The 24,465-nt window shown below is 47.5% G+C and overlaps 1 protein-coding gene across 8 annotated transcripts in view; it reads left to right on the top strand.

Annotated features, from left to right (window-relative positions):
- Positions 1-24,465, top strand: part of mtmr1b (myotubularin related protein 1b) — a 78,700-nt gene that overhangs the window by 49,577 nt on the left and 4,658 nt on the right. For all 8 annotated transcript variants that reach the window (XM_038774350.1, XM_038774348.1, XM_038774349.1 and 5 more), the window contains 2 exons: positions 6,220-6,333; positions 6,782-6,958. In XM_038774350.1, coding sequence (XP_038630278.1) covers positions 6,220-6,333; positions 6,782-6,958 — 291 coding nt within the window. The remainder of the gene's footprint in view (positions 1-6,219; positions 6,334-6,781; positions 6,959-24,465) is intronic.

The raw sequence follows: 24,465 nt of genomic DNA, 5'->3' as shown, positions 1-24,465 counted from the left end.
CTTGTGACACTAATAAAGAATATTATGAGATGGGACTTTTGCCCAGGGGTCTTTCTTCCTGGGGGAAGGCCTTCCACTGGCCATGATAAGTGCCCCAATAGCACAAGATGCGGTGGGCCTTCTCGAAAAGAGGCGATGTGGGGGTCTCACCGGCTCTGCAGTTTGCAACGGAGACCCCTGTCAGCTCCACAAGCTTGCATCCCATGTCCAGAGTACTGTTATTGTCCCTGTGCCAATTGTGCTACAGTGATGTGAAGCTAATCCCACTGCCCTGTCTTCTCTCTATCGCCCTTTACCATCCTCTACTATAAAGATTCACCCACTTTCCCGGAAATGATCCAGTGGTCTGAACTTCACTTGCTCCTTGAAGCGATTTCTGCTCATTTTTCTTTTTATTCTCTCAGTGACTATTTGAAATGAATGACCACTTGTTATCGATTCCCCAACCAGAGCAAATGGTCTTGCCGTATCCTGATGATTTTCTTCAAAGAAAATCTTAGTTAAATCTCCTTGGCTTTCCCTGCTCTACTGAAAATAACCCCAGCTTCCTGAGCCTCCAGATAACCGTGGTGTCTAATTCCTGGTAGTTGTACGACATATACACTTTGATCTTGATGTCCTTTTTACAAGAAATCATCAAACCTGCACCCCAGTATCAAGGGGGCTTTTTTTGACCTGTCAGGCAGAATGTAATAATTCCTGATGTATTGTGGCTAATCAGCATTCCCCCATTTTCTTATTGAGTCCTATGAGACTGAAGAGGAAACAGAGAATGCTGGGGAAACTCAGCAGGTCGGAAAATCTTCGCGGGTGAGCAGCCGAACGGACTCGAGTGCGTTGTCTCTCCTGACAGATGCTGCCCGACCTGCTGAGATTTTCCAACATTCTCTGTTTGTTTCAGTGTGTTTTAAAATGTCATTTTTATGGGATGCGGGCATTCCTAATTGCCCTTGGGAAGGTGATGCTGAGCTACTTTCTTGAACTGCTGCAGTCGTTGTGGTGCAGGTACCCCCACTGTGCCATTAGGGAGGGAGTTCCAGGATTTTGCCCCAGCGACAATGAAGGAACGACGATATATTTCCATGTCAGGATGGTGAGTGACGTGCAGGGTAACGTCCAGGTGGTGGTGTTTCCACATATCTGCTGCACTTGTCCTTCTAGACTAGTGTTTTTCAAACTTTATTCTGATGACCCATTTTTCCCAACTGGCCAACCTTTGGTACTCACGCCAGCCGACTTCCGCGACCCATGTAAGCCGATGTTCGTGACCCACGCCGGCTGACCGTCATGACCCATGCCGCCCGAACTTCGTGACCCACCATTTCTGCTTACCTTTAATACGACAGGTGAGCCTGCTTGTTCCTCACAATCTCACTTGCTTTGTCATTCAATGTTACATTTCTGTATGGGTTGTTCATCTGAGGTCCTGGAGCTCACACCAGCACTGCTCTGTCCTGCTGTGGACTCTCCTGAGCCGCTCACACCAGCACTGCTCTGTCCTGCTGTGGACGCTCCTGAGCCGCTCACACCAGCACTGCTTTGTCCTGCTGTGGATTCTCCTGAGCCGCTCACACCAGCACTGCCCTGTCCTGCTGTGGACGCTCCTGAGCCGCTCACACCAGCACTGCTCTGTCCTGCTGTGGATTCTCCTGGGCTGCTCACACCAGCACTGCCCTGTCCTGCTGTGGATTCTCCTGAGCCGCTCTCTCCAGGAGGTTTAGTTGTGAGATCCTGGCCTGTTTGTGTCTCTGGCCCTCGCTTCCTTATTACAATACGATCCATTTTAAATTTGACAGTCCTGTTACTTGTTTGCTGCTGACAAAATAAAGGAATTGCAATCACGCCCAGAGCACGTGACATCAGTGTTCGGGGCGCATGATCTGCTCTCTTCCTCGCTTCAGGCAGGAAGACGGCATTGAATTTAAAGAAAAATATTCTCAGGAGGAGGCAGTGTTTCTCAATGGGCTCCGGGCACTGATGCGCACTGATGAGCGGGCACGCGTGCGCAGCGTGCCCGCATTCTGAAAGCCGGTCACGGCTGTCATTATTAAAAGCCGGTTGCTGCGGCTGTTGCACATTAATTCCCATGATCGGGAACGGCAAGTTGGATGCCTCCACGACCCTCCCGACACCCTTCCACAACCCACCCGCGGGTTGCGACTCCGACTTTGAAAATTACTGTTTTAGACAGTAGTGACGTGGGTTTGGAAGGTGCTGCCTAAGGAGCCTTGGTGAGTTCCTGCAGTGCATCTTGTAGATGCTACACAGGCTGGCACTCTGTGGCCGTGGCGGAGGTATTGGATGTTTGTAGAAGGGATGCCAATGAAGTGGATTGCATTGTCCTGGATGGTGTTGAGTCTCTTGAGTTTTTTGGAGCTGAGCACATCCAGGCCAGTGGGGAGTGTTCCATTACACCCCTGACTTGTGCCTTGTAGATGGTGGACAGGCTTTGTGAGTTACCCACTGCACGATTCCTAGCCTCAGACCTGTGCTTGTAGCCACAGTATTTATATGGCTAGTCCAGTTCAGTTTCACGTCAGTGGTGATCGCCAGGATGTTGATAGTGGGTAATGTCATTGAATGGCGATGGTTTGATTCCCTCTTATTGGAGATGGTCATTGCTTCACACTTGTGTGGCATGGATGTTACTTGCCACTTGTCAGTCCAAGCCTGGATATTGTCCAGGCCTTGCTGTATTTGCATGTGGACTGCTTCAGTGCCTGAGGGGTCATGAATGGTGCTGAACATTGTGCAGTCATCTGTAAACATCCCAATCTGACCTTATGTTGGAAGGAAGGTCACTGATGAAGCAGCTGAAGATGGTTGGGTCTAGGACACAACCCTGAGGAACTCCTGCACTGGTGTCTTGGAGCTGAGATGACTGACCTCCAATACCCACAACCATTACCTTTTGTGCCAGGTATGACTCCAACCAATGGAGAGTTTTCCCCCTGATTCCCATGACTTTGCTAGGGCTATTTGATGCCATAATCGTTCAAATGCTGCCTTGTTGTCGAGGGTAGTCACTCTCACCTCACCTCTCGAGTTCAGCTCTTTGTCCATGTTTTTCAGCATTCCTGATTCTGTTTCCGTTCTCTTCTTTGAACCAGGGTTCAACCCCTGGCTTGGTGGTAATGGAAGAGTGGGGGGACCATCATGAGGTTACAGATTGCGGTTGAGTACAATTCTGCAGCTGCAGATGGCCCACAGTGCCTCATGGATGCCCAGTATTGTACTGTTCTGAATCTATCCCATTTAGCACGGTGGTAGTGCCACACAACACGATGAGGGTATCCTTCATGTAAAGACGGGATTTTGTCTCCACAAGGACTGTGAGGTGGTCGCTCCTACCGATACTGTCATGGACAGATACATCTGTGGCAGGCAGGTCAGTGAAGGAGGCCGGCGTGAAAAGCGGCGTGAGCCACTCCGGCGTCAACGGGCAGGTATCCACCCCTTCCTAGGGGGCTAGTACGGCGGCGGAGACGTGTCCGCAACTCCTACGCCCGAAAGCTGGAGCGCCACGGCCGGAGCGAGTCAGCGCCTGCACGCCACGGCCGACATGAGTTCGCGCATGAGCGTGGGTTCCCGTCTCCATGCTGGCCCCCGGGCAATATGGCAGGGCCCTACAGGGGCCCGGCGCGGAAGAACATAGGCCCCATTGGAACTAGCCCGCCCGCTGATCGGTAGGCCCCGATCGCGTGCCAGGCCACCATGGAAGCCCCCCCTGGGGTTGGACCCCCCCAACCAGGATGGCCCTCACAGACAGAACTCCGAGGTCCCGCCGGGTGGGACCATACATAACCCACGCCGGCGGGACTTGGCCGAACTCGGCGGGCACTCGGCCCGTTGAGGCCAGGAGAATCGCCGGGGGGGGGGGGGCGGGGGCGCTTTCAATGGCCCCCAACCAGCACGGCGATGATCCCATGGGTGTCCGAGAATCGGCGAGTTGGGGGGGTGTGGCGCGATTTTCCCAGCGCGCGGTTGGAGAATCCCAGCCCATGAGTTTGACTGTGTCAGGGTGTTGCTTGACTAGTCTGTCCCCCAAGTCCCAGAGGACATTGCAGGGTTAACAGGGCTGTTGTCGTTTTGCGTGCCTAGCTCAATGCTGGATGATCTGGACCTTTTGGACTTTGTAGCGTTTCTGATACAACTGAGTCAATCACATGTAGGGCAGACCAGATGTAGACTGCAGATTTCTTTCCCCAAAACATTTAGTGAACCAGCTGCGTTTTTACAGTGATCGACAATGGTTTCATGGTCGTCCTTCGATTTTAATTCTAGATATTTATTGGAATCAATTTCCACCATTTTCTAAATCGGGCTTCTGGATCACCAGTCCAATGACAACGTCATCACCTCCGCTATGCTTATTTTAGACAGAAGAGCAAATTGCCAAGTCTGCTCTGATGTTGTAAACTGCAGCTGTAACAAGAATATTAAAATTCGGCCTTCAAAATAAAAATAGATGGACACACAAAGTCACAAGAGTTTATTTTCATGCAAAGATTGTAGCTTTAGCAAAGAAAATACTTTTGTGTTCGTTTGGAGTCAATGCAAACTGAAACAGTTGATTATCTTTTCAGAAACAATAAGAGAAAACAGTCCCTAGAACATAAAACATATCAACCTTTCTACAGTCGTGGTAAAGGATCGGAATCGTATCATCCATTCCCCAAGCCAAGCAAGCGCGCAGCACAATCCATTCCGGACTTCTGTCAGTGTTGTTTTCTAACTGGCCAGTAGGTAATGCACAAGAGAGGTCTCGGTGATTCATTCATCTTGGCTCTTCCATTCTGCCTGGCTGCCCTTCTGTGGCCTTGATCCATCTCCACCCCCTCTCCTTTGCCCCATATCTCGGTCTCCCTTCCACTGCCTGGATCTGACTGTTCACTCTCTAACTCTAGGTGAGAATTTCCTATCTGTGCTCCAAGTACAGGAGCGGATGTGAAAATCTGTCTTTTTCCTGCTGGTTTCACTGGGGGTTTTTGTGTCTGTTAAGCACCTCAATAATTATGTGCATGTGGGAAAAACATTGGATCGAGGTGGTGATGTTCAGAGCCAGTGGCAATGGCCTCCCAGTGCCTTAACGTGCCAATTCCTGGAGAATGTGGGAAATGTGAGTCAATTCTGGCCTCAACTTGCTTACGATCCTCTCTAAGACATTCTTCCCACTCTGGCCCTGAAGGAGCTTCTAACCCCCACTCCCCATGTGTCAGAGTGCACCCTTTGTCACTTTCACCGCTTCCTGGCCCTTTGGAACCTTCCACATTCTCTGCCCACATTTGCCCTTTTCCCAGTGGAGGCCTTACCCTGTGACCCCTCTGACAGCATCCTGCCTTGCCACTGGTCTGGTAGGTAGAGCCTTGTATTTGATACCTCCCTGAGAGCAATGTGTGCCGGCGAAGCCTGCCACTGTCGAGGTGCCGCAAGTTCTGCACGATGAAAGGAAGGTGTACAAACCATGAAACCATGAACAAAGTGCTGCTCGCCAGGTGCGTGTCACATATATTCCCCTGTGAAACACGTCGGCCTAATGTGACGGTGATGTGACCTATTGATCCAGGGTGGGGGGGGGATGAATACCGGCAGGCAGCTTATAATGAGTATTCAGAAGATGGCCTTCCTGGCATTGAGCTTCGGGAAGCATCCTCCGCTATTGAAGTCCGGACCGGTGTAGGACCCCCCCCCCCCCCCTACATCCTGCCATGATCCCCCCCTTGCCTCCAACAGCTCTTGCCTGTTCTTGGGGTGGCTCTGTGATCCTGGGACTCTGGGGGCTTTTGTTCTGGCAGCAGCCTCTGCTGATGCTGGCCTCTTGGCAACGTCCTCAGTCGTGAGGAAGTCTCACCACTGTCCACTGAGCTGCCTGATGGGTAGAGGATGTGACGACCGTCCTGTTCAGAGTCAACATGGTTGGCTCTCAACTTCTTCAGGCAGCCAGTGAGCAAATGGAAGATTCTGCCTCTTGTCTGTGTCTTTTTCTCTCTTTTTCTCGCCCTCCCCCCGCCCCTCCAAACCATCAAATAGGTAACGTTGAGGGTGGGAACACATCGTAAAGGAAAATGGTGAACAGAAATCAGACACTAACCATTCCATAGCTCAGTGTCTGAGTTCCTACACCTCATATCACCACTCTGCCTGAGCAATGCTAAAGTTTAGAAATTGTTTTCTGATCCCTTTCTTACATCTTGTATGTCTTATCACTTCTACCTCTAGTTTCCTGCAGCCTTCGAGTTCAATGAGCTCTTCCTGTTGACCATCCTAGACCATCTGTACAGCTGTTTGTTTGGGACATTCCTTTATAATTGTGAACAACAAAGAGTGAAGGAGGTATGTGAAGAGTCTGATATCGCCAAGCCTCTGAATGTTTGTAAGATATTTACTGACAGACACCGTTGGAACACAGTTTCCAGAGTCTCCGTGCTATTTACGTTATTACTGGTGACAAACAACGTACGCAGCAGGAGGGTTATTGTTATTTGAATAAAGATGAATGTCTTTCAACAATTAATAAATCTGGGCTCTCACTTTTGCCAATGCTGTCATCGAACAATTTGCTGAGATGATAAACTAAACCGAAGGACATTATTGCTGTGCGACTTGCTTTAGAATGTAAAGTGCAGATAGTGAAGAATTTCACAGCTCCAATCTTTTCCATCTATAGTGAGAATTAACGTTCGTGATATTGAAATTTGAAGTGTTGATTTGTACATGCTGTAATGTTGAACAAGACGAGATTGCAATCTAACCCTGCTGTATACTGTTCCTGCTGTTCCAGGAAGTGCAGACAAACACTGTCTCCCTCTGGTCCTACATAAACAGCCAATTGGAGGAGTTTACCAACCCATTTTATGTGAATTATGAAAACCATGTGCTTTACCCAGTCGCCAGTTTACGGCACTTGGAACTGTGGGTTAACTATTATGTGAGGTGGAACCCAAGAATGAGACCTCAGGTAAGATGGCTATAAAACAAAAGAACATTCTGGAGACCAAAAATGAGACTTCCCTTCTTTCCATTTCGGAAAATGCCCAGTAAAGCCTATTAATTGCATTGCCGTTGGTGTTTCCAAGTTTGTTTATTTCTGCTCCCTTTATACCGTTGAAGCGTCTCCCCCCCCCCTCGCTTTTCTCAGCATCTTCTACCCCGCAGCTCAGGAGGATAGGGGAACCTTTGACTTGACAACTTTGACTCCATTGGTATCCCTTAGTCCTCTGAAGCAGAACGTTGTGATTTCACATCCCACTCCAGCGACTTGAATACATAACTGAAACTGATAATCTTTGTGCAGGACTGAGGGAATGGTGATATGGCATCTTTTGGACGAGACATTAATTTGCCCTCTCAGGTGGGAGTAAAAGACCTTCACTCCCCCTCCCAACTCCACTATTTCTTTTTTTTTTAAATTTCAAATTAAGGGGCAATTTAGCGTGGCCAACCACTACCCTGCACAACTTTGGGTTGTTGGGGTGAGACCCACACAGACACGGAGAAAATGTGCAAACTCCACAAAGACAGTGACCTGGGACCTTGGAGCTGGCCACCGTGCCACCGTGCTACCCTGCTCCACTATTTCTTTTTTTTTCTTTCTTAAATTTAGAGTACCCAATTATTTTTTCCAATTAAGGGGCAATTTAGAGTGGCCAATCTACCTATCCTGCACATTGTGCGTTGTGGGGGTGAAACCCACGCAGACACGGGGAGAATGTGCAAGCTCCACACGGACAGTGACCCAGGGCCGAGATTTGAACCCGAGTCCTCAGCGCCGTAGGCAGCAATGCTAACCACTGCGCCACCTTGCTGCCCCTGCTCCACTATTTCAAGCATCCCAATCAATAGTTATCCTTCCGCTATCATGACCAAAACCCATTATTTGGCCATTATCTCATTGCTGTTCGTTGGAACTTGCTGTACGCAAATTGGCTGCTGCGTTTTTGACATTACAACAGTGAGTATGCTTCAGAAATTCTTCATTGGTGGTACAGCGTTCTGGGACATGTTGAGGTTGTTCAAGGTACTTTATGAGCCCCAGTTCCTTTGTTTGTTTTCCCCTGGTTTCCATGTTCAAGTCTGACTGTATTTTTCTCCTTCACTTGTCAATCCTTAAATCTCCTGGGGTTTCTTTTTCTATTCCTGCCTAATCCCCCTCCAACTTTTCCTTCCTGTTTCTTCACTGCCCCCTCCACCTCTCAGCCGTTCTTTCAGTTTGTCTTCTCAGTGGCTTTCGATTGATCTTCCTGATGTCACCTCCTGCCTCTCATCTTTTCTGATCTGCTTCCAACTGTTGGTTTCATAAGTTCTTCAGCAAACGTTTCACCCTAATAACGATCATCGTTAAAAATCAAGACAAAAGGGCAGCACGGTGGCGCAGTGGTTAGACCTGCGGCCTCACGGCGCCGAGGTCCCAGGTTTGATCCCGGCTCTGGGTCATTGTCCGTGTGGAGTTTGCACATTCTCCCCGTGTTAGCGTGGGTTTCGCCCCCCACAACCCAAAGATATGCAGGGTCAGTGGATTGGCCACGCTAAATTGCCCCTTAATTGGAAAAAATGAATTGGGTATTCTAAATTTGTAAAAAAGAAGAAAAGAAAATCAAGACGCAAATTTCTTTAAGCAGAAAATATCAGTTGGAAATGTATTTGTATCCTTGGTAAATATTCTGATCAACAGCAATGATTGATTTGTTGATAACATCACTGGACCCAGTTACTGGAATTGAGGTGCGATTAGGAGCTGTGCTAATTGTTGTGTTATTGAATAATTAAATCCTATCTATAATTTAAAAAATAGCAGTGATGCCCATGTTTATATTCATGATGGTTTAGAAACTGTTTACATACTGTTGAATATTTGGGGTGCTATACTGGTGTCAAAGATATAGGGCGGGATTCTCCGACCCCCCGTCGGGTCAGAGAATCGCCCGGGGCTGGCGTCAGTCCCGCCCCGCCATGTCCCGAATTCTCCACCCCCGAGATTTGGCGGGGGCGGGAATCGCGCCGCGCCAGTTGGTGGGCCCCCCGCGCCGGCCCCCCCGCGGTGATTCTCCGGCCTGCGATGGGCTGAAGTCCTGCCGCTGACAAGCCTCTCCTGCCGGCGTGGATTAAACCACCTACCTGACCGGCGGGATTGGCGACGCGGGTGGGCACTGGGGGGGGGGGGGGGGGGGGGCGAGGGCCGATCTGACCCCGGGGGGGGGGGGGGTGGGGGGTGCCCCCACGGTGGCCTGGCCCATGATCGGGGCCCACAGATCGGCGGGCGGGCCTGTGCCGTGGGGGCACTCTTTCTCTTCAGCCTTCGCCATGGCCACCATGCTGGAGACAGAAGAGACCACTGCGCATGCGCGGGGATGGCATCAGCACCCGCTGACACTCTGACGCATGCGCGGACTTACACCGGCCGACAAAGTCCTTTCGGCCCCGGCTGGCGTAGCGCCAAAGGCCGTTCACGCCAGCCGGCGGAGTGGGAACCACTCCGGCGTGGGCCTAGCCCCTCAATGAGCCCCTCAATGTGAGGGCTTGGCCCCGTCTCCGCACCTTTGGGGCGGCCCGACGCCGGAGTGGTTCACGCCACTCCGACACGCCGGGACCCTCCCGCCAGGTAGGGGAGAATCCCGGCCATAGTTGGATGCGAACTGAATATTAGTCAAGGAAAGACAATGAAGGGCAGCACGGTGGCACAGTGGTTGGCATTGCTGCCTACGGCGCTGAGGACCCGGGTTCGAATCCCGGCCCTGGGTCACTGTCCGTGCGGAGTTTGCACATTCTCCCCGTGTTTGCGTGGGTTTCACCCCCACAACCCAAAAATGTGCAGGGTAGGTGGATTGGCCACGCTAAATTGCCCATTAATTGGAAAAAATAATTGGGTACTCTAAACTTTTAAAAAAAAGGAAAGACAATGAGTGTTTTCTAGGTATCGGTAACCTGTTGGAATTTGGGTTATTGGCAGTCAGATAACTCCTTATCCTCTATTTTCTTATTGGTGACAGTGGTTATATTTTATTCAATACGTGTAAGATGCGACACAGGCTAATGTCCGAGAAGTAGTATCACAGCGTAATAGTAATACCAATCATACTTTAGTTAGAAGGGCAATCTCCATGTGCTCCCTGTGCCAGGTACTGTCACATTGGTCAATGCAATACATAAAACCTGTACACTGCTCTGAGCTCGGGGAATTCCTTAATTCTTCCTTAACACAGCAATATTTGTGCAGACGTTGATTTAACCCAATCATTGCATGGCTATCATTTGAATGGAGTAATTACGAAAGCTGTTATTGAACTGTCTGTGGCCGCTCAAGCGACGTCAAACTCTCAAACAATTGGTTTCCCATGGTCCATCCCAATACTGGGATTCAGCATTCCCATGCCAAGCAGTGAAAACTGCGGTGGTCTTGACACACAGGTGTCTTGACTAGGATTTCGGCACTGCTGTCTTCCACATTGTAGAAGGTGTTTATCTCTCTGGTGCCATGCAGCAGGTTCTCATGCTTTACTGGACCACTGCTGAACTTTTTATTTTGCATCTTTTTGAGCAAATAAAACATTGTCAGCGAAGGTCCAAACAACAGGGCGTCACGGTGGTTAACACTGCTGCCTCACGGCGCTGAGGACCCGGGTCTCTGTCCGTGTGGAGTTTGCACATTCTCTCCGTGTCTGCATCGGTCTCACCCCCACAACCCGAGAAAGATGTGCAGGTTAGGTGGATTGGCCAAGATAAATTGCTCCTTAATTGGAAAAAAAAATCGGGTACTCTAAATCTATTTTTGAAAAGTCCAAACAACAGCTCTCACCGACTGAGTCACCTTTCGTCTGCCTTTCCCCAGAGCCTATTATGAACAGGATTAAAAATATAGTTCATTCTAGGAATGACATTAGAGAAGTGTGGTATTTGAGTTAGATCCCATTAATCAGCAAGAAAACAATGTGGAGATTTCCTGGGATCCTTACAGAAATAATCCTGACCATGCCCTAAAAACATTGGGTATTTATGATGTGCTTTCAGATAAGAAACTATGTGAATGTATTTTAACTTTATGAATTAGAGTGAGGGTCGAAAACCTGTTGCTTGTTTATAAAGAGAAAACCGTGATCAGGTGTTTGTGAATGGATACTATCAGATATTGTTGTCAACGGTCACTCTGAGTACCGGCTGTTGGTTTCACAAACCGTAAAGTTTGCCCAAAATGGGCAAAATCATTTTCCTTTCATGAAGCATTTTCGTAGCAAGGCGACATTGAACGATTTATGGAACGTGTTTTCTGAATGATTTATGGACTATATTTTCTGAATGTATTATGCCTTGGGTTGTGCAAGAGGATCTGATTCCATACAAATGTCCTCAGCTGTTGGCACTGAATATTGTAACACATAACTGTTCACAGATATAGGTTCCTCCCTCATGGCTTTCTGTCATAAATCATTATTATGTTTAACATCCGTATAATGAGCTTCACTGGGTGAACACACATTCCAAAGTGCAAGTTTGTTACTGTCCTCTCCATAAGACATAGAAGCAGAATTCGGCCACTCGGCCCATCGAGTCAGCTCCGCCATTCAATCATGGCTGATATGTTTCTCATCCCCATTCTCCTGCCTTCTCCCCATAACCCCTGATCCCCTTATTAATCAAGAATAATTATTGTCTCCAGAATAATGATCCAGAATTTTTTCTACAAATGCATTCTCTCAATTATTTCCCCGCTACATTATGCAGCATTTGTAACTATTAACTCAAACCTACTTTAATTGTGCTTTACTGCAATTTGTTACGAAGATGACTCGTACAATTTAACTGTTGAAGTGGGAACTAGAACGCAGGCCATTCAGCCCATTATTTCAGTGCTAAGTAATGTGTCGTTATCTATGATCGCCACGGCCTTAGCCTTGTCCTCCAATTGATATATTTGCCCTGGTGTTTTGAACCCTTGATAGAAACCTTTTAGTTGTTAATATAAATTCAGTCTTGGATTTAAAAGCAAAAAGTACAGAGAATACTCAGCAGGTCAGGCAACATCTGTAAACAGAGAAAATAGAGTTAACATTTCAGGTCAGAACTCAGATTTACTTTGTTCTGGGGCAGCACGGTGGCACAGTGGGTTAGCCCTGCGGCCTCACGGCGCTGAGGTCCCAGGTTCGATCCCGGCTCTGGGTCACTGTCCGTGTGGAGTTTGCACATTCTCCCCGTGTTTACGTGGGTTTCGCCCCCACAACCCAAAGATGTGCAGAGTAGGTGGATTGGCCACGCTAAATTGCCCCTTAATTGGAAAATGAATTGGGTACTCTAAATTTATTTTAAAAAAAGATTTACTTTGTTCTATTTTAGTGTGTTAATGAAAGCTAGAGAGAACGATTCAACCACTGAACCTTTATTGCTTGTGTTTAATTATTGCTTGTGTTTAATTCTCGTTTAATTTTCCATTTAATTGCTGGTTCTCTTTCTCACTTTATATTAAAATTTTATTCAGCTATATATACATTCTTTTCTCATTTCTTTCCCCTTTTCCTTTCCCTCCTTTCAGTCTGTCTCTCAGTTTAATTCTGTTCTGATTTCCATTTGGAGGCTTTCCGCTGTCATGTATTGGCTCTGGCTCAGAGGAATCCTCACTGCCGATCATGTGTACTCGGTGACTGAACAAAAGCGAGCTCAGTCCTCTAATGGTAATTACCGACTAAGGAACGCGCAGACAAGCTGGGTGGGATGAGAGGCTATAGCGTAGTCAGCAGAGAGATACGGCTGGCAGCTTCAGAGGCAGCAAGGGGGAGTGAAAGAAGCACGCTGGCTGTAAGGGACTGAAGTAAGCAGCTGTGGCTGTGCCAGATTAAGTGATCCTCATTAACCAGTTCCTGTCTGCAAAAGAAAGGAAATGCCTGGCAACTGTTGGAAACGCAGTTTACTGGGAGTAGCAGTGCACCTGTATATGAACATGACAAGATAATACTTCAGGCAGATGCTCTTCATTGGGACGTTTTGGGTTTGAGTTGCCTTTCGATGTACAGTTACTGAAAAATGAAAATCGCTTATTGTCACGAGTAGGCTTCAATGAAGTTACTGTGAAAAGCTCCTAGTCGCCACATTCCGGCGCCTGTTCGGGGAGGCTGGTACGGGAATCGAACCTTGCTGCTGGCCTGCATGGTCTGCTTTAAAAGCCAGCGATTTAGCTGAGTGAGCTAAACCAGCCCCTTGCTTTATCTCAATATTTGTGGTTAGAAATTTAACAACGACCATTAAAATTAAAGCAAAATACTGGAAAATCTAAACTAAAAATGAAAAACGCAGTAAAGTCTCTGGTGGTCAGGTGGCGAGAGAAGCTGAGAAATGGTTCAGGTTGATATCCTCCTTGACCCCTTTGCTGCTGAACATTTTCTGTTTTGATTTCCCTTCTGGGGTTTTATTAATTGATCCTTTCCGGGCACATTGATGCCTATTCCTCTTCAGCTGCAATGCTCTCCAACTGGAAGATGCATTTTTGTTTCTGCCATGTGTGCTAACTTAGCGATTTCCTGTCGGATGCATTGGCTTAATAAACAGAAATGTCCTGCTGATTACTGTCAAAAATTGTTAATAGTCGAAGCCATTTAAAAAAAATGAGTTCTATAATGAAGAAACGCGTTGCGCTAGCGGGAGGATATTGAACACTTCAGCTGCAGTCTCTCATTCGCGATGCACAGTGAGACATTGTCAGCATCAAGAAAGATTTTACAATTTGCAGAGAATTTCAAATAAGTTTGTACTTTCAGGTCAGAAACACAAAAGCTAAATGAGAGAATAGGTGAATAATCTAGAATCACACTTTTGCAGGTAGATTCCCATTTGTGTCGCTCCCTGTAATTGTGTTGTGAAATAACATGACCTTACAACTTGAGGAATTTAATAAGGTGTTTCAGTAAAAGAATCCCTCAGTCACCGAAGAATATTCATGCAGTTGTTGGGGCTGCATATTTTTACAAAGTAACAGCGTTTACAGATGGCACGGTGGCACAGTGGTTAGCACTGCTGCCTCACCGCACCAGGGACCTGGGTTCAATTCTGGCCATGGGTCACTGTGTGGAGTTTGCACGTTCTCCCTGTGTCTGGGTGGGTTTCCTCCGGGTGCTCCAGTTTCCTCCTACAGTCCAAAGCGCGGCACAGTAACAGTGGTTAACAATGTTGCTTAACAACACCAGGGACCTGGGTTCGATTCCCGGCTTGGGTCACTGTCTGTGCAGAGTGTGCACGTTCTCCCTGTGTCTGCGTGGGTTTCCTCTGGTTTCCCTCCACTAGTCCACGTGCTTCCCAGGTGAATTGGACATTCTGAATTCACCCTCTGTGTACCTGAACAGGCGTCGGAGTGTTCTGACTAGGGGATTTTCACAGTAACTTCATTGCAGTGTTAGTGTAAACCTACTTTGATTTGGTTTATTATTGTCACATGTATTACAGTAGTTCCCCGTTATACCGCGCTCCGCAATACCGCGGTTCGCGATATACCGCGGGGGGGCTTATGGACCCCAACTGTCAGTTGTGTCAATTTCAGCGGCCGGCTGATTATTTCAGTGAGAGAGCAGCTTCCCTCTCTGGATCAAAGTGAGCCGGCCGCTGAAATTGACACTGCCGGCTGCTCTCTCCCTCCAATCAGAAACATTAAAACTTAAAAGTTGGATTGGAGGGAGAGAGCAGCCGGCAGTGTCAATTTCAGCGGCTGGCTAACTTTGATCCGGAGAGGGAAGCTGCTCTCTCACTGAAACAATCAGCCGGCCGCTGAAATTGACACTGCCGAGGGGGGGGGCGGGTGTTGGGGGACGGGGGAGGAGAGGGGGGGGGGAGGGGGCGAGCCGGAGGGTGTGGGGGGACAGGGGGCGAGCTGGACGTTGTGGGGGAGAGCAGGAGGGTGTGGGGGAGAGGGAGCGAGCCGGAAGGTGTGGGGGGAGAGGGGGCGAGCTGGACGCTGTGGGGGAGAGCAGGAGGGTGTGGGGGAGAGGGGGAGAGGGAGCGAGCCGGAGGGTGTGGGGGGGAGAGGGGTCTAGTTGGAGGATGTGGGGGCAGAGGGGGCGAACCGGAGGGTGTGGGGGGGAGAGGGGTCTAGTTGGAGGATGTGGGGGGGAGAGGGGGCGAGCCGGAGGGTGTGGGGGGAGAGGGGGCGAGCCGGAGGGTGTGGGGGGAGAGGGGGCGAGCCGGAGGGTGTGGGGGGAGAGGGGGCGAGCCGGAGGGTGTTGGGGGGGGAGAGGGGGCGAGTCGGAGGGTGTGGGGGGAGAGGGGTCTAGTTGGAGGATGTGGGGGGAGAGTGGGCAAGCCGGAGGAAAAAAAAAGAAATTGACACTGCCGGCTGCTCCCTCCCTCCAATCAGAAACATTAAAACTTAAAAGTTGGATTGGAGAGAGAGAGCAGCCGGCAGTGTCAATTTCAGCGGCCGGCTGATTTCAGTGAGAGCAGCTTCCTTCTCCGGATCAAAGTGAGCCGGCCGCTGAAATTTTAATTGGATCCACGATGGGGGTTTTAAATTTATTTAAAAATCTATGCTAGTGCTTCCCATTGTGAGTCTACGGGGGTCTGACCTCTCCCCCCGCCCCCCGTAGACTCTCAATGGGAAGCGCATGCACAGATTTTAAAATAAATTTAAAACCCCCATCATGGATATCCGCGGCTCGGTTGCAACGCGGGTGGCTGTCTTGGACCCCAACACCCGCGTTATAAAGGGGGACTACTGTAGTATACAGTGAAAAGTATTATTTCTTGCATGCTGCACAAACAATGCATACCGTACATAGGGAAGGAAGGAGAGACTACAGAATATAATGTTACAGTCATAGCTAGGGTGTAGAGAAAAGATCAACTTAATACGAGGTAGGTCCATGCAAAGATCTGATGGCAGCAGGGAAGAAGCTGTTCTTGAGTCGGTTGGTACGTGACCTCAAACTTTGGTATCTTTTTCCTGACGGAAGAAGGTGGAAGAGAGAATGTCCGGGGTGCGTGGGGTCCTTAATTATGCTGGCTGCCATTCCGAGGCAGCGGGAATTGTAGACAGAGTCGATGGATGGGAGGCTGGTTTGCGTGATGGATTGGGCTACATTCACAACCTTTTGTAATTTCCTGCGGTCTTGGGCAGAGCAGGAACCATACCAAGCTGTGATACAACCAGAAAGAACTTGTGACACTAATAAAGATTATTATTATGTGCAGGTTAGGTGGATTGGCCATGCTAAATTGCCCCTTAGTGTCCAAAGATGTGCAGGTTAGCTGGTTTGGCATTGCTAAATTGCCCCTTAGTGCCCAAAGGTTAGGTGGGGTTATAGGGTGGCAGAGATAGGGTGGGGGAGTGGGCCGAGGAAGAATGCTGGTTCGGAGGGGCGGCGCAGACACTGTTCGACACATCAAATAATCTCAGAGTAAGGGGTCGCCCATTTAAGATCGTGATGAGGAGGAATTTCATCTCTCAGAGGGTAGTGAACCTGTGGAACTCTTTATTGCAGAGAGCTGTAGATGCTGGGTCGTGAAGAATGTTCAAGGCTGAGAAAGACATTCCTAATTAAGGAAATCGAGGGTTATGGGGATAAGGTGGGAAAATGGAGTTGCGGATGATCATATCGGATCAATGATGATCTCATCGAATGGCGGAGCAGACGTGATGGGCCGAATGTCCTACTTCTACTCCTTCGTCTTATGGTCTTACTTCACCGAATGTGAGCGGGCTAAATCTATGTTCATCTTCGGAATACTGATCCTCAAAAGTGAAGGAAGCAATCCAGTGTGGATTGAGGGTCCCTGGTAATAAAGGAAAACAGCTGAGCACAGCCTTTCTCTGGGATTGCTGAAGGAACGGTCAAAGAGAAGGGTTTTGTGATATTTGAAAGCGGCAATGGAGGTGGTACGGTGAAAGGAACAGAGCAGCGAGTTCCAGAGGGAAGAAAGGTGGTGTCTGAATAAGCAGGAAATTAGGGAGTGTTGGAGGAGGAGAGGATATTTGTGGAGATTTGAGATAGACAGGTCACGTTAAAGCAGAGTGGACAAAGCCTTGAAAGGATTTGAAAGTAAGGACAAGAGTTTTTACTTACTGGGCTATCGATGGCTAGTGATGGTCGAAGAGAATTGAGGTGTGGGACAGCGGTATGGTGAAGTTTTTGGCAGCAAGGTTTTGAATGGTTGAAAACAGCCAAGTTAAAACTTCAGTTGATGAAAGAATGAAGTGGGATTTAGGAAGGTGGGGGGGAGGTGGGATGGAAGAAAGAGACCCACGTTTTCTTGGCTGTGATTTTTTATATACCTTGAGCCCATTCCATCCACAGTGCTTTTTAGTGTCTGTGTGTCTCCAACATATAGATGACTTATATGTGTATTTGTGTGTATATGTGTTAAAACATTCCTACACAGTGATTCAGTGTTTATACACACAATTTCCTTTACATTAGAATTGATAGAGTAGGGGATGTTTATGAATATGGGGAAAAGGCCAGTCGTTTATTGGCTCACCAGCTGCAGGGGTCGGCAGCCTATCGGGAGATAGGAGAGGTTAGGGGCTGCCTCTCGGGAGATCGCACAGGTTAGGGACTCGGGGGAGGACAGGTCCCTGATCAAGAAAAGGTGAATGGGGTATTTGAAATTTTCTATTTGGAGTTATGTAGGTCTCCGGAGGAAGGCTCGATTATGGCACGGTTTTTGGATGAATTGGTCTTTCCAGTGGTGGAGAGGGAAAGGGTACAGGGGCTGGAGGCTCCGCTCGGGCTGGAGAATATTATGAAAAGTATCTACTCTGTGCAATCTGGGGAGGCACCAGGATCGAATGGATTTCCAGTGGAATTTAACAAAAATGTGTGACGGAGCTGGGGCCACATCTGTTGGACATAATTTAACGATTCACTGTCCCCGGGAGTACTGCCGCCCACCTCAGCGCAGGCTTCCATTCCCTTAATTCTGAAGAAAGAGAATGATCCGGTGGTCAAGAGGTTTAGGGAATTATTTGTGGAAGGTAGGTTTGCGGGGTTGGAGGAATTAGTGGTATTTGCTACGGGGGGGGGGGGGGGGGGGGGGGGGTCGTGGGAAATGGGTTCGGATATTTGCAGGTTCGGAACTTTGTCCGGAAGGAGCTCCTGGTGTTTCCTCGACTGCTGTCCCCTTCTCTGATGGATGAGATGGGGGAAGGAAAGATATTGGATATTTATGGGCAGTTGATGGAGAGGGAGAGTGACTCGATGGAGGAGGTAAAGGGAAACTGGAAAGAAGAGTTGAGTGGTAGATTTGAAGGGGGGATGTTGCGTGAGGTATTACGGAGGGTACATTCGACCTCCTCATGTGAGACACTGAGCTTGATTCAGTTCAAAGGGCGCACATGACTAGGGAACGCATGCTTGGGGTCTTTCTGGGGGAGGGAGATAAACATTGGCTTTGTTTTGTGGGGTTGGGGGGGGGGGGTGGCGTGCGGCGAACCACTCATATTTTGTGGTCCTGTCCTAGCCTGAGTGGGGTCTGGGCTTTCCTTTTTGGGACTGTGTCTGAGATTTTGGGGGTTACGGTTTGACATTTTGGTGCCATGCCTTGACTGGCAATCTTGGATGAGCCAGGGTTGTAGGAGGGGAAGAAAGCTAATGCCTTGGCTTTCACCTCTTTGATAGACCGGAGGAGGGTTTTGTTTGGATGGCAACAAAATGGCTGGGGAACCTGTTGGAGTTTTTGCACCTGGGGAAAAAAAAATCAAGTACGTCATTAGGGGACGGAGGAGAGGTTCTATTCGAGGTGGAGGTTGTTTATCTTCTTTAAAAATTAGTAGCCGTCAGCAAGGGGGAGGGGGGCTGGTAAGTGGGGGGAGGAATGGGGAGTGTTTTTGGGGATATGTGAGGAAAATGTGGGATTGTTTGGGGGGATAAGTTAGAAAAATTTGTATAAAGTAGATGTTGCATGTTGTAAAATTGAAAATTTCTTGAATAAAAATATTTAAAAAAAAGAATTGATAAAATGGGCTGGATTCTCCGCCGGCAGGATTCTCCGTCGTGACGGCACCGCACCCATGCCCGCGGGTTTCCCAGCCGCGTACGGTGGCCACAATGGAAAATCCCATTGGAAGGTGGCGGGAAGGGAGAATCCCACTGCCGGCGAGGGTCGGCCGGCCCAGGAAAACACAGCTGGTGGACCGGAGAATCCTGCTCAATATATATTTTTTGAGCTGGTGACAAATGTGTTGGCAAGGTGCCGCAGGAGAATATTGAGAAGATTAAGGGAATAGAAGTAGGGGAAGACTTTTTTTTACAAAACTGCTTCGATGGGCAAATCGGGAAGTAGGAATTGAGGGCAATCATTCAGCATGATTTGGAAGCGAGGAGCATTGGCCATGTCGTTCTAGTCTGGGACCGTCAATGATTTGGAGACAGAGCTAGGGGAGCAGTGTACGGAGTTATATGGGACTTGGGAGATGTAAGTCATTCAGCCCTTTTCACCTGCTCCATTTGATAAGATCATGGCTGACCTTGATTTGATTTGATTTATTATTGTCACATGTATTAGTATACAGTGAAAAGTATTGTTTCTTGCATGCTGTACAAACAATGCATACCGTATATAAGGAAGGAAGGAGAGATTGCAGAATATAATGTTACAGTTATAGCAAGGTGTAGAGAAAAGAACAACTTAATACGAGGTAGGCCCATTCAAAAGTCTGATGGCAGTAGGGAAGAAGCTGTTCTTGAGTAGGTTGGTTTGCGATCTCAAACTTTGGTATCTTTTTCCTGAGGGAAGGAGGTGGAAGAGAGTATGTCCGGGGTGCGTGGGGTCCTTAATTATGCTGGCTGCCTTTCCGAGGCAGTGGGAATTATAGATAGATTCAATGGATGGGAGGCTGGTTTGCGTGATGGACTGGGCTACATTCACAACCTTTTGTAGTTTCCTGCGGTTTTGGGCAGAGCAGGCTCCATACCAAGCTGTGATACAACCAGAAAGAATGCTTTCTATGGTGCATCTGTAGAAGTTGGTGAGGGTCGTAGCTGACATGCCAAATTTCCTTCGTCTTCTGAGAAAGTAGAGTTGTTGGTGGGCTTTCTTAACTATAGTGTCGGCATGGGGGGACCAGGACAGGCTGTTGGTTATCTGTACACCTAAAAACTTGAAGCTCTCGACCCTTTCTACTTTGTTCCCATTGATGTAGACAGGGGCATGTTCTCCACTACGCTTCCTGAAGTTGACATTGAGGGAGAGATTATTGTCGTCGCACCAGTTCACCAGATTCTCTATCTCATTCCTATACTCTGTCTCGTCATTGTTTGAAATCCGACCCACTACGGTGGTATCATCAGCAAATTTGAAAATCGTGTCGGAGGGGAATTTGGCCACACAGTCATAGGTTGTGGTCTCATAGACCTGGTTGTGGTCTCAACTGCTCTTTGAATAAACTCAATGACACCAGCCTCACTGCTTTCTAGTGAAAGAATTTCCACATATTACCAACCCTTGAAAGAAAAAAACATTCCTCATCTCCATGGTAGACCTCTTATTGTTAAACCGTGCCCCTAGTTCTGGTCCCTGCCACAAGTGTAAACATCCTCCTGGAATTTATCCGATTAACTCCCCACAGGGGTTTCAATTAGATCACCTCTCATTCTTCTAAACTCCAACTGGGATAGGCTCATTATAGGTACAGTTGTTGATGATATTAAAACTGGAATAGTACATGATTCTGGGGACTAAAGGATGCATCAAGGGAATATTAATAAGATGATGAAATGGGCAAAGAAGTCGCTGATGAATCCAATGGTAGTAAATATGTTGTGGTACATTTTATTTTTAAATTAGAAGTATCCAATTCATTTCTTTTCCAATTAAGGGGCAATTTAGCCTGGCCAATCAACCTAACCTGCACATTTTCGGGTTGTGGGGGCGAAACCCATTCAAACACGGGAGAATGTAGAAACTCCACACAGTGACCCGGGGCTGGGATTGAACCCAGGTCCTCAGCACCGTAGGCAGCAGGGCTAACCAGTGCGCCGTCATGTCACCCATTGAGCGAACAGAGAAGATTAAATGGAAGAGATGAGAACAGAGAGTGGGAGAAACACTTTTTTTCCCTGCAGGTTGTGAGGCTGTGGAATGTGCTAATGGAGTTTGTGATGAATTAGCGACCGCACCAACATTTCAAGAACAAAGAACAATACAGCACAGGAACATGCCTTTCGGTCCTCCAAGCCTGTACTGGTCATGATACCACCCTTGGCCAAAACCCTCCGCACTGCCTTGTGCCGTATCCCTCTATACCCATCCTATCCATGTGTTTGCCGTTAATATACCTGCTTCCACAACCTCCCCTGGCAACGTGTTCCAGGCACTCACCACCCTTGGTGTCAAAACACCTGCCTTGCACATCTCCTCTAAACTTTGCCCCACGGACCTTAAACCTATGCCCCTTGGTGACTGACCCCTCCACCCTGGGAAAGAGTGCCTGCCCATCCACTCTATCCATGCCCCTCAGAATCTTGTCGACCTCTATCAGGTCGCCCCTCAACATCTGTCTCTCTAAAGGGAAATAAAATTCAGAAAAGCTGCATAGGATTATTGAACTGGTCGTAGAGAATGAACACAAGTTGGGTAGAATGGCTGAGCCCTGCCTTGTGATTGCCGTGTATTTCTATATAATGGTGGAAAAGAAATGGTTAATTGTTTGGGATGTCACCATTGTTTGACAGCCTTTCTCATTTGTACAGAGGCTGCTTTAGGCATCATGGCGAGGGCTTGGAGGTCAGGGGGTTGATGTAATTGCTGTTCACTATGCAGCAGTTTGTACCAGCGCCAGACAGATCCTTTTACAGCTCTCTGAGTTGCTGCTTGTTTTAAGACAATAACTTATTCAGAGATTGTTCAGAGGGGCAGCTGTGAGGTTACTGGATACTGATAATCACCCTCATTTAAAACATAGGTATATTTCAAAACAAAAGACCGACCAGACTGATTCTGGATGGCCAGGGCTTTATTCTTGTTTTTTTAAATTGTTTGATTTAGAAATATTTTTAAAATAAAAAATAATAATCTTTTTGACATACCTATTTAATCTAGGTGTTATAAATGTCTTACAAATTATTGTACTAAATATCCATTTATACCACTTTTTGCAACTGGTCTGCAGATAACCTGCATTGCAGCATTACAGGCTAAAATCACTTTGCTTTTCATATCTATTTGATGGCTCTATTTGATTGCAGTTAATTACTGCCACAAATTCCTTTTCCTTTGTAGGCATCGATTAAATTATCCAAGAGTTTTTAATCCTTTTAAGTGGTTGGAAATGCACTCTATACGTTTTCAGCTATTGAATGTGCATATCTTATTCTATGAGTCAATTAGTGCTTCATCCATATACATGGACCCAGGTTCACCAAAGACATTCACACTGGATGATAGCAGCTGCACAACCTGGATCTCTTCACCGTGGATATTTTTCAGTCATTGGAAGTTATTGACTGTTGCCTTTTGCTGGTTAACCTGTTGTGTCAGATCAGTTGGCTGGGGCTCACCGAGTACCGACTCGGTCCGAGCTATCCTGGAACCTGCCAAGAGTGAAGATCTCCCTCCGGCGTAGGGAAATCGAGAGTTTGCATTGCTGCTTTTGCACCCCCCTGCTGTTAACAGTGGCGTTGGCGGAATCCAAAGATCATGTCATTCCCTGTGAAACATGATGTGAAGAATTTCACGGTCATTTTAAATACTGCTCATTGAAAGGAACGACTCTTTTTTTTCTTCTCTTTTCTAAAATTTCTGAGAAACTCCAGATCGTTTACCTGAGACCAATACTATTAAAACAAAATCCAATGTTACAACACTTTTCAAGATGAGATTATGCGACCTGGTAGAGTTTCTCAGAATTGTGCAGAGTTATAAAGTGAATAGATAATTTTGCTGGTGGCATTACAAGGGCATGAATGTAAGATAAGAACAAAGAATTAGTGATTAGACAAAATGTGTCTTTAAACAGATTAGTTAAGAGTAAAGGATTGCTACGAAATTCGATTGTATAATTGCTTGATGAGGGAATTTCAAAGGGTTTGGTCCGTGAGGAGGAGCATGAATTAGACGTGACTGATTTGAAGAATAGACTGAATGACCAAAATAGCCTGTTTTACTGTGCTGCAACGTTCTATGATTCTGTCATTCTGCACATGCTCTAGGAGTAGAGAAGTTTAATCGGATCTGGGGAAAATATGTACTGATCACAGATGTAAAAAGGTTATGATACAGCAGATTGAGCTGCATGTGGTCTTTTATTTCTCTGGGAAGGTGTTTTCAGAGCAGTTTATCATTCCCTGTGGGGCAGGATGAAGCATTTCAAAGTCAAATCAGTGCGGCGGCAAATTAAGGGTATCACTTGTCCCACAGCTCCTTCCTGGGTATTGCTTAATTAGGTTCCAACTCATAGCGTGCATGCCGAGAGATCCTCATGCATTTATGGACCATTACTGTCTAGATTTAACTGCAGCACACAGTAAATCCTTAGCTGGAAATGTCTTATGGTTTCAATGCAGACTATGTCTCTGTTCAGATCTGTACTATTTCGGTATCCTCCTGTGATGTACAGGATAAAGACAGGCAGATTGCAGAGGCTAGAGGCTCCCTCGATGCTGTTGCTTCTGGCCCACTGCTTTGGTAACGTTGCCATACTGGGGAAGATTGATGCCTCGGCTACAGGGCATCTCTCGTGAGCAGGCAGATTTCACGACAGCGAACCTGTCATTTTGTGGATTAGGGTGTCGGGTGGAAAACCTGAGGCCTGTCTGCTGAACAATCCATCGATGAACTGCCCCCAAAGCAGCATGCTTAATGCTAGCCCAGCAAAGCAATCTCTCCAGGAATGATTGTCTGTTGTGTTTCTGGCAAGATTTACAATGGAGCCTGGAATAACACACACATGTCTCCAAGTTGGAATGGAGGAGAGGACAGACCCCCACCCAACTTCCAGGTCACCTTCCCAATTAACAATTCCTTCCATCTGTTCCACCCGGGTTATAGTATTGGGGCACAAATCTTAAAGTTATTTGACTATAATTTCCAATAAGTGAATCACATGACACCAAAGTATAACTGAACATGAAATATTCTGAGCAAGTCAGACAAAGGCCAACGGTAAAATGTTTGAGTGTGTCCTAGACTGACTAAGAGATGCTCAGCAAGCAGTTAAAGCAAAGATAACCATTAACCTACCCCGTGGCATCTTCTTAACTGTGCACGATTAGAATTAGAATTAGAACAGTACAGCACAGATGTATGGTGCCATTTTCATATCGTTTTCCCAGAACCTCCCAGGTGTAAGGGGATTCTCCAACTTTTGAAGAATAAAAACCAGATGAGCGTCCTCTACATTAAAATCTGAAGATCGGCCAGGCAATAATCAGAATTATGCACACAAATGTTTTGAATTTCACAATCCTTGACTTTTTTCTACTGTAACAGCTTCACAAAGCGTAGATCTTGAGCAGATGGGTTGGAGGGAGAAACCGTGTTCTGTCGGACTGAGTGAAGGTG

The sequence above is a fragment of the Scyliorhinus canicula genome, chromosome 17 (genome assembly GCF_902713615.1).
Source record: "Scyliorhinus canicula chromosome 17, sScyCan1.1, whole genome shotgun sequence".
NCBI lineage: Eukaryota > Metazoa > Chordata > Chondrichthyes > Carcharhiniformes > Scyliorhinidae > Scyliorhinus > Scyliorhinus canicula.
The sequence above is the reverse complement of the archived record's forward strand: the minus strand, read 5'-3'. Positions and strand labels throughout refer to the sequence as shown.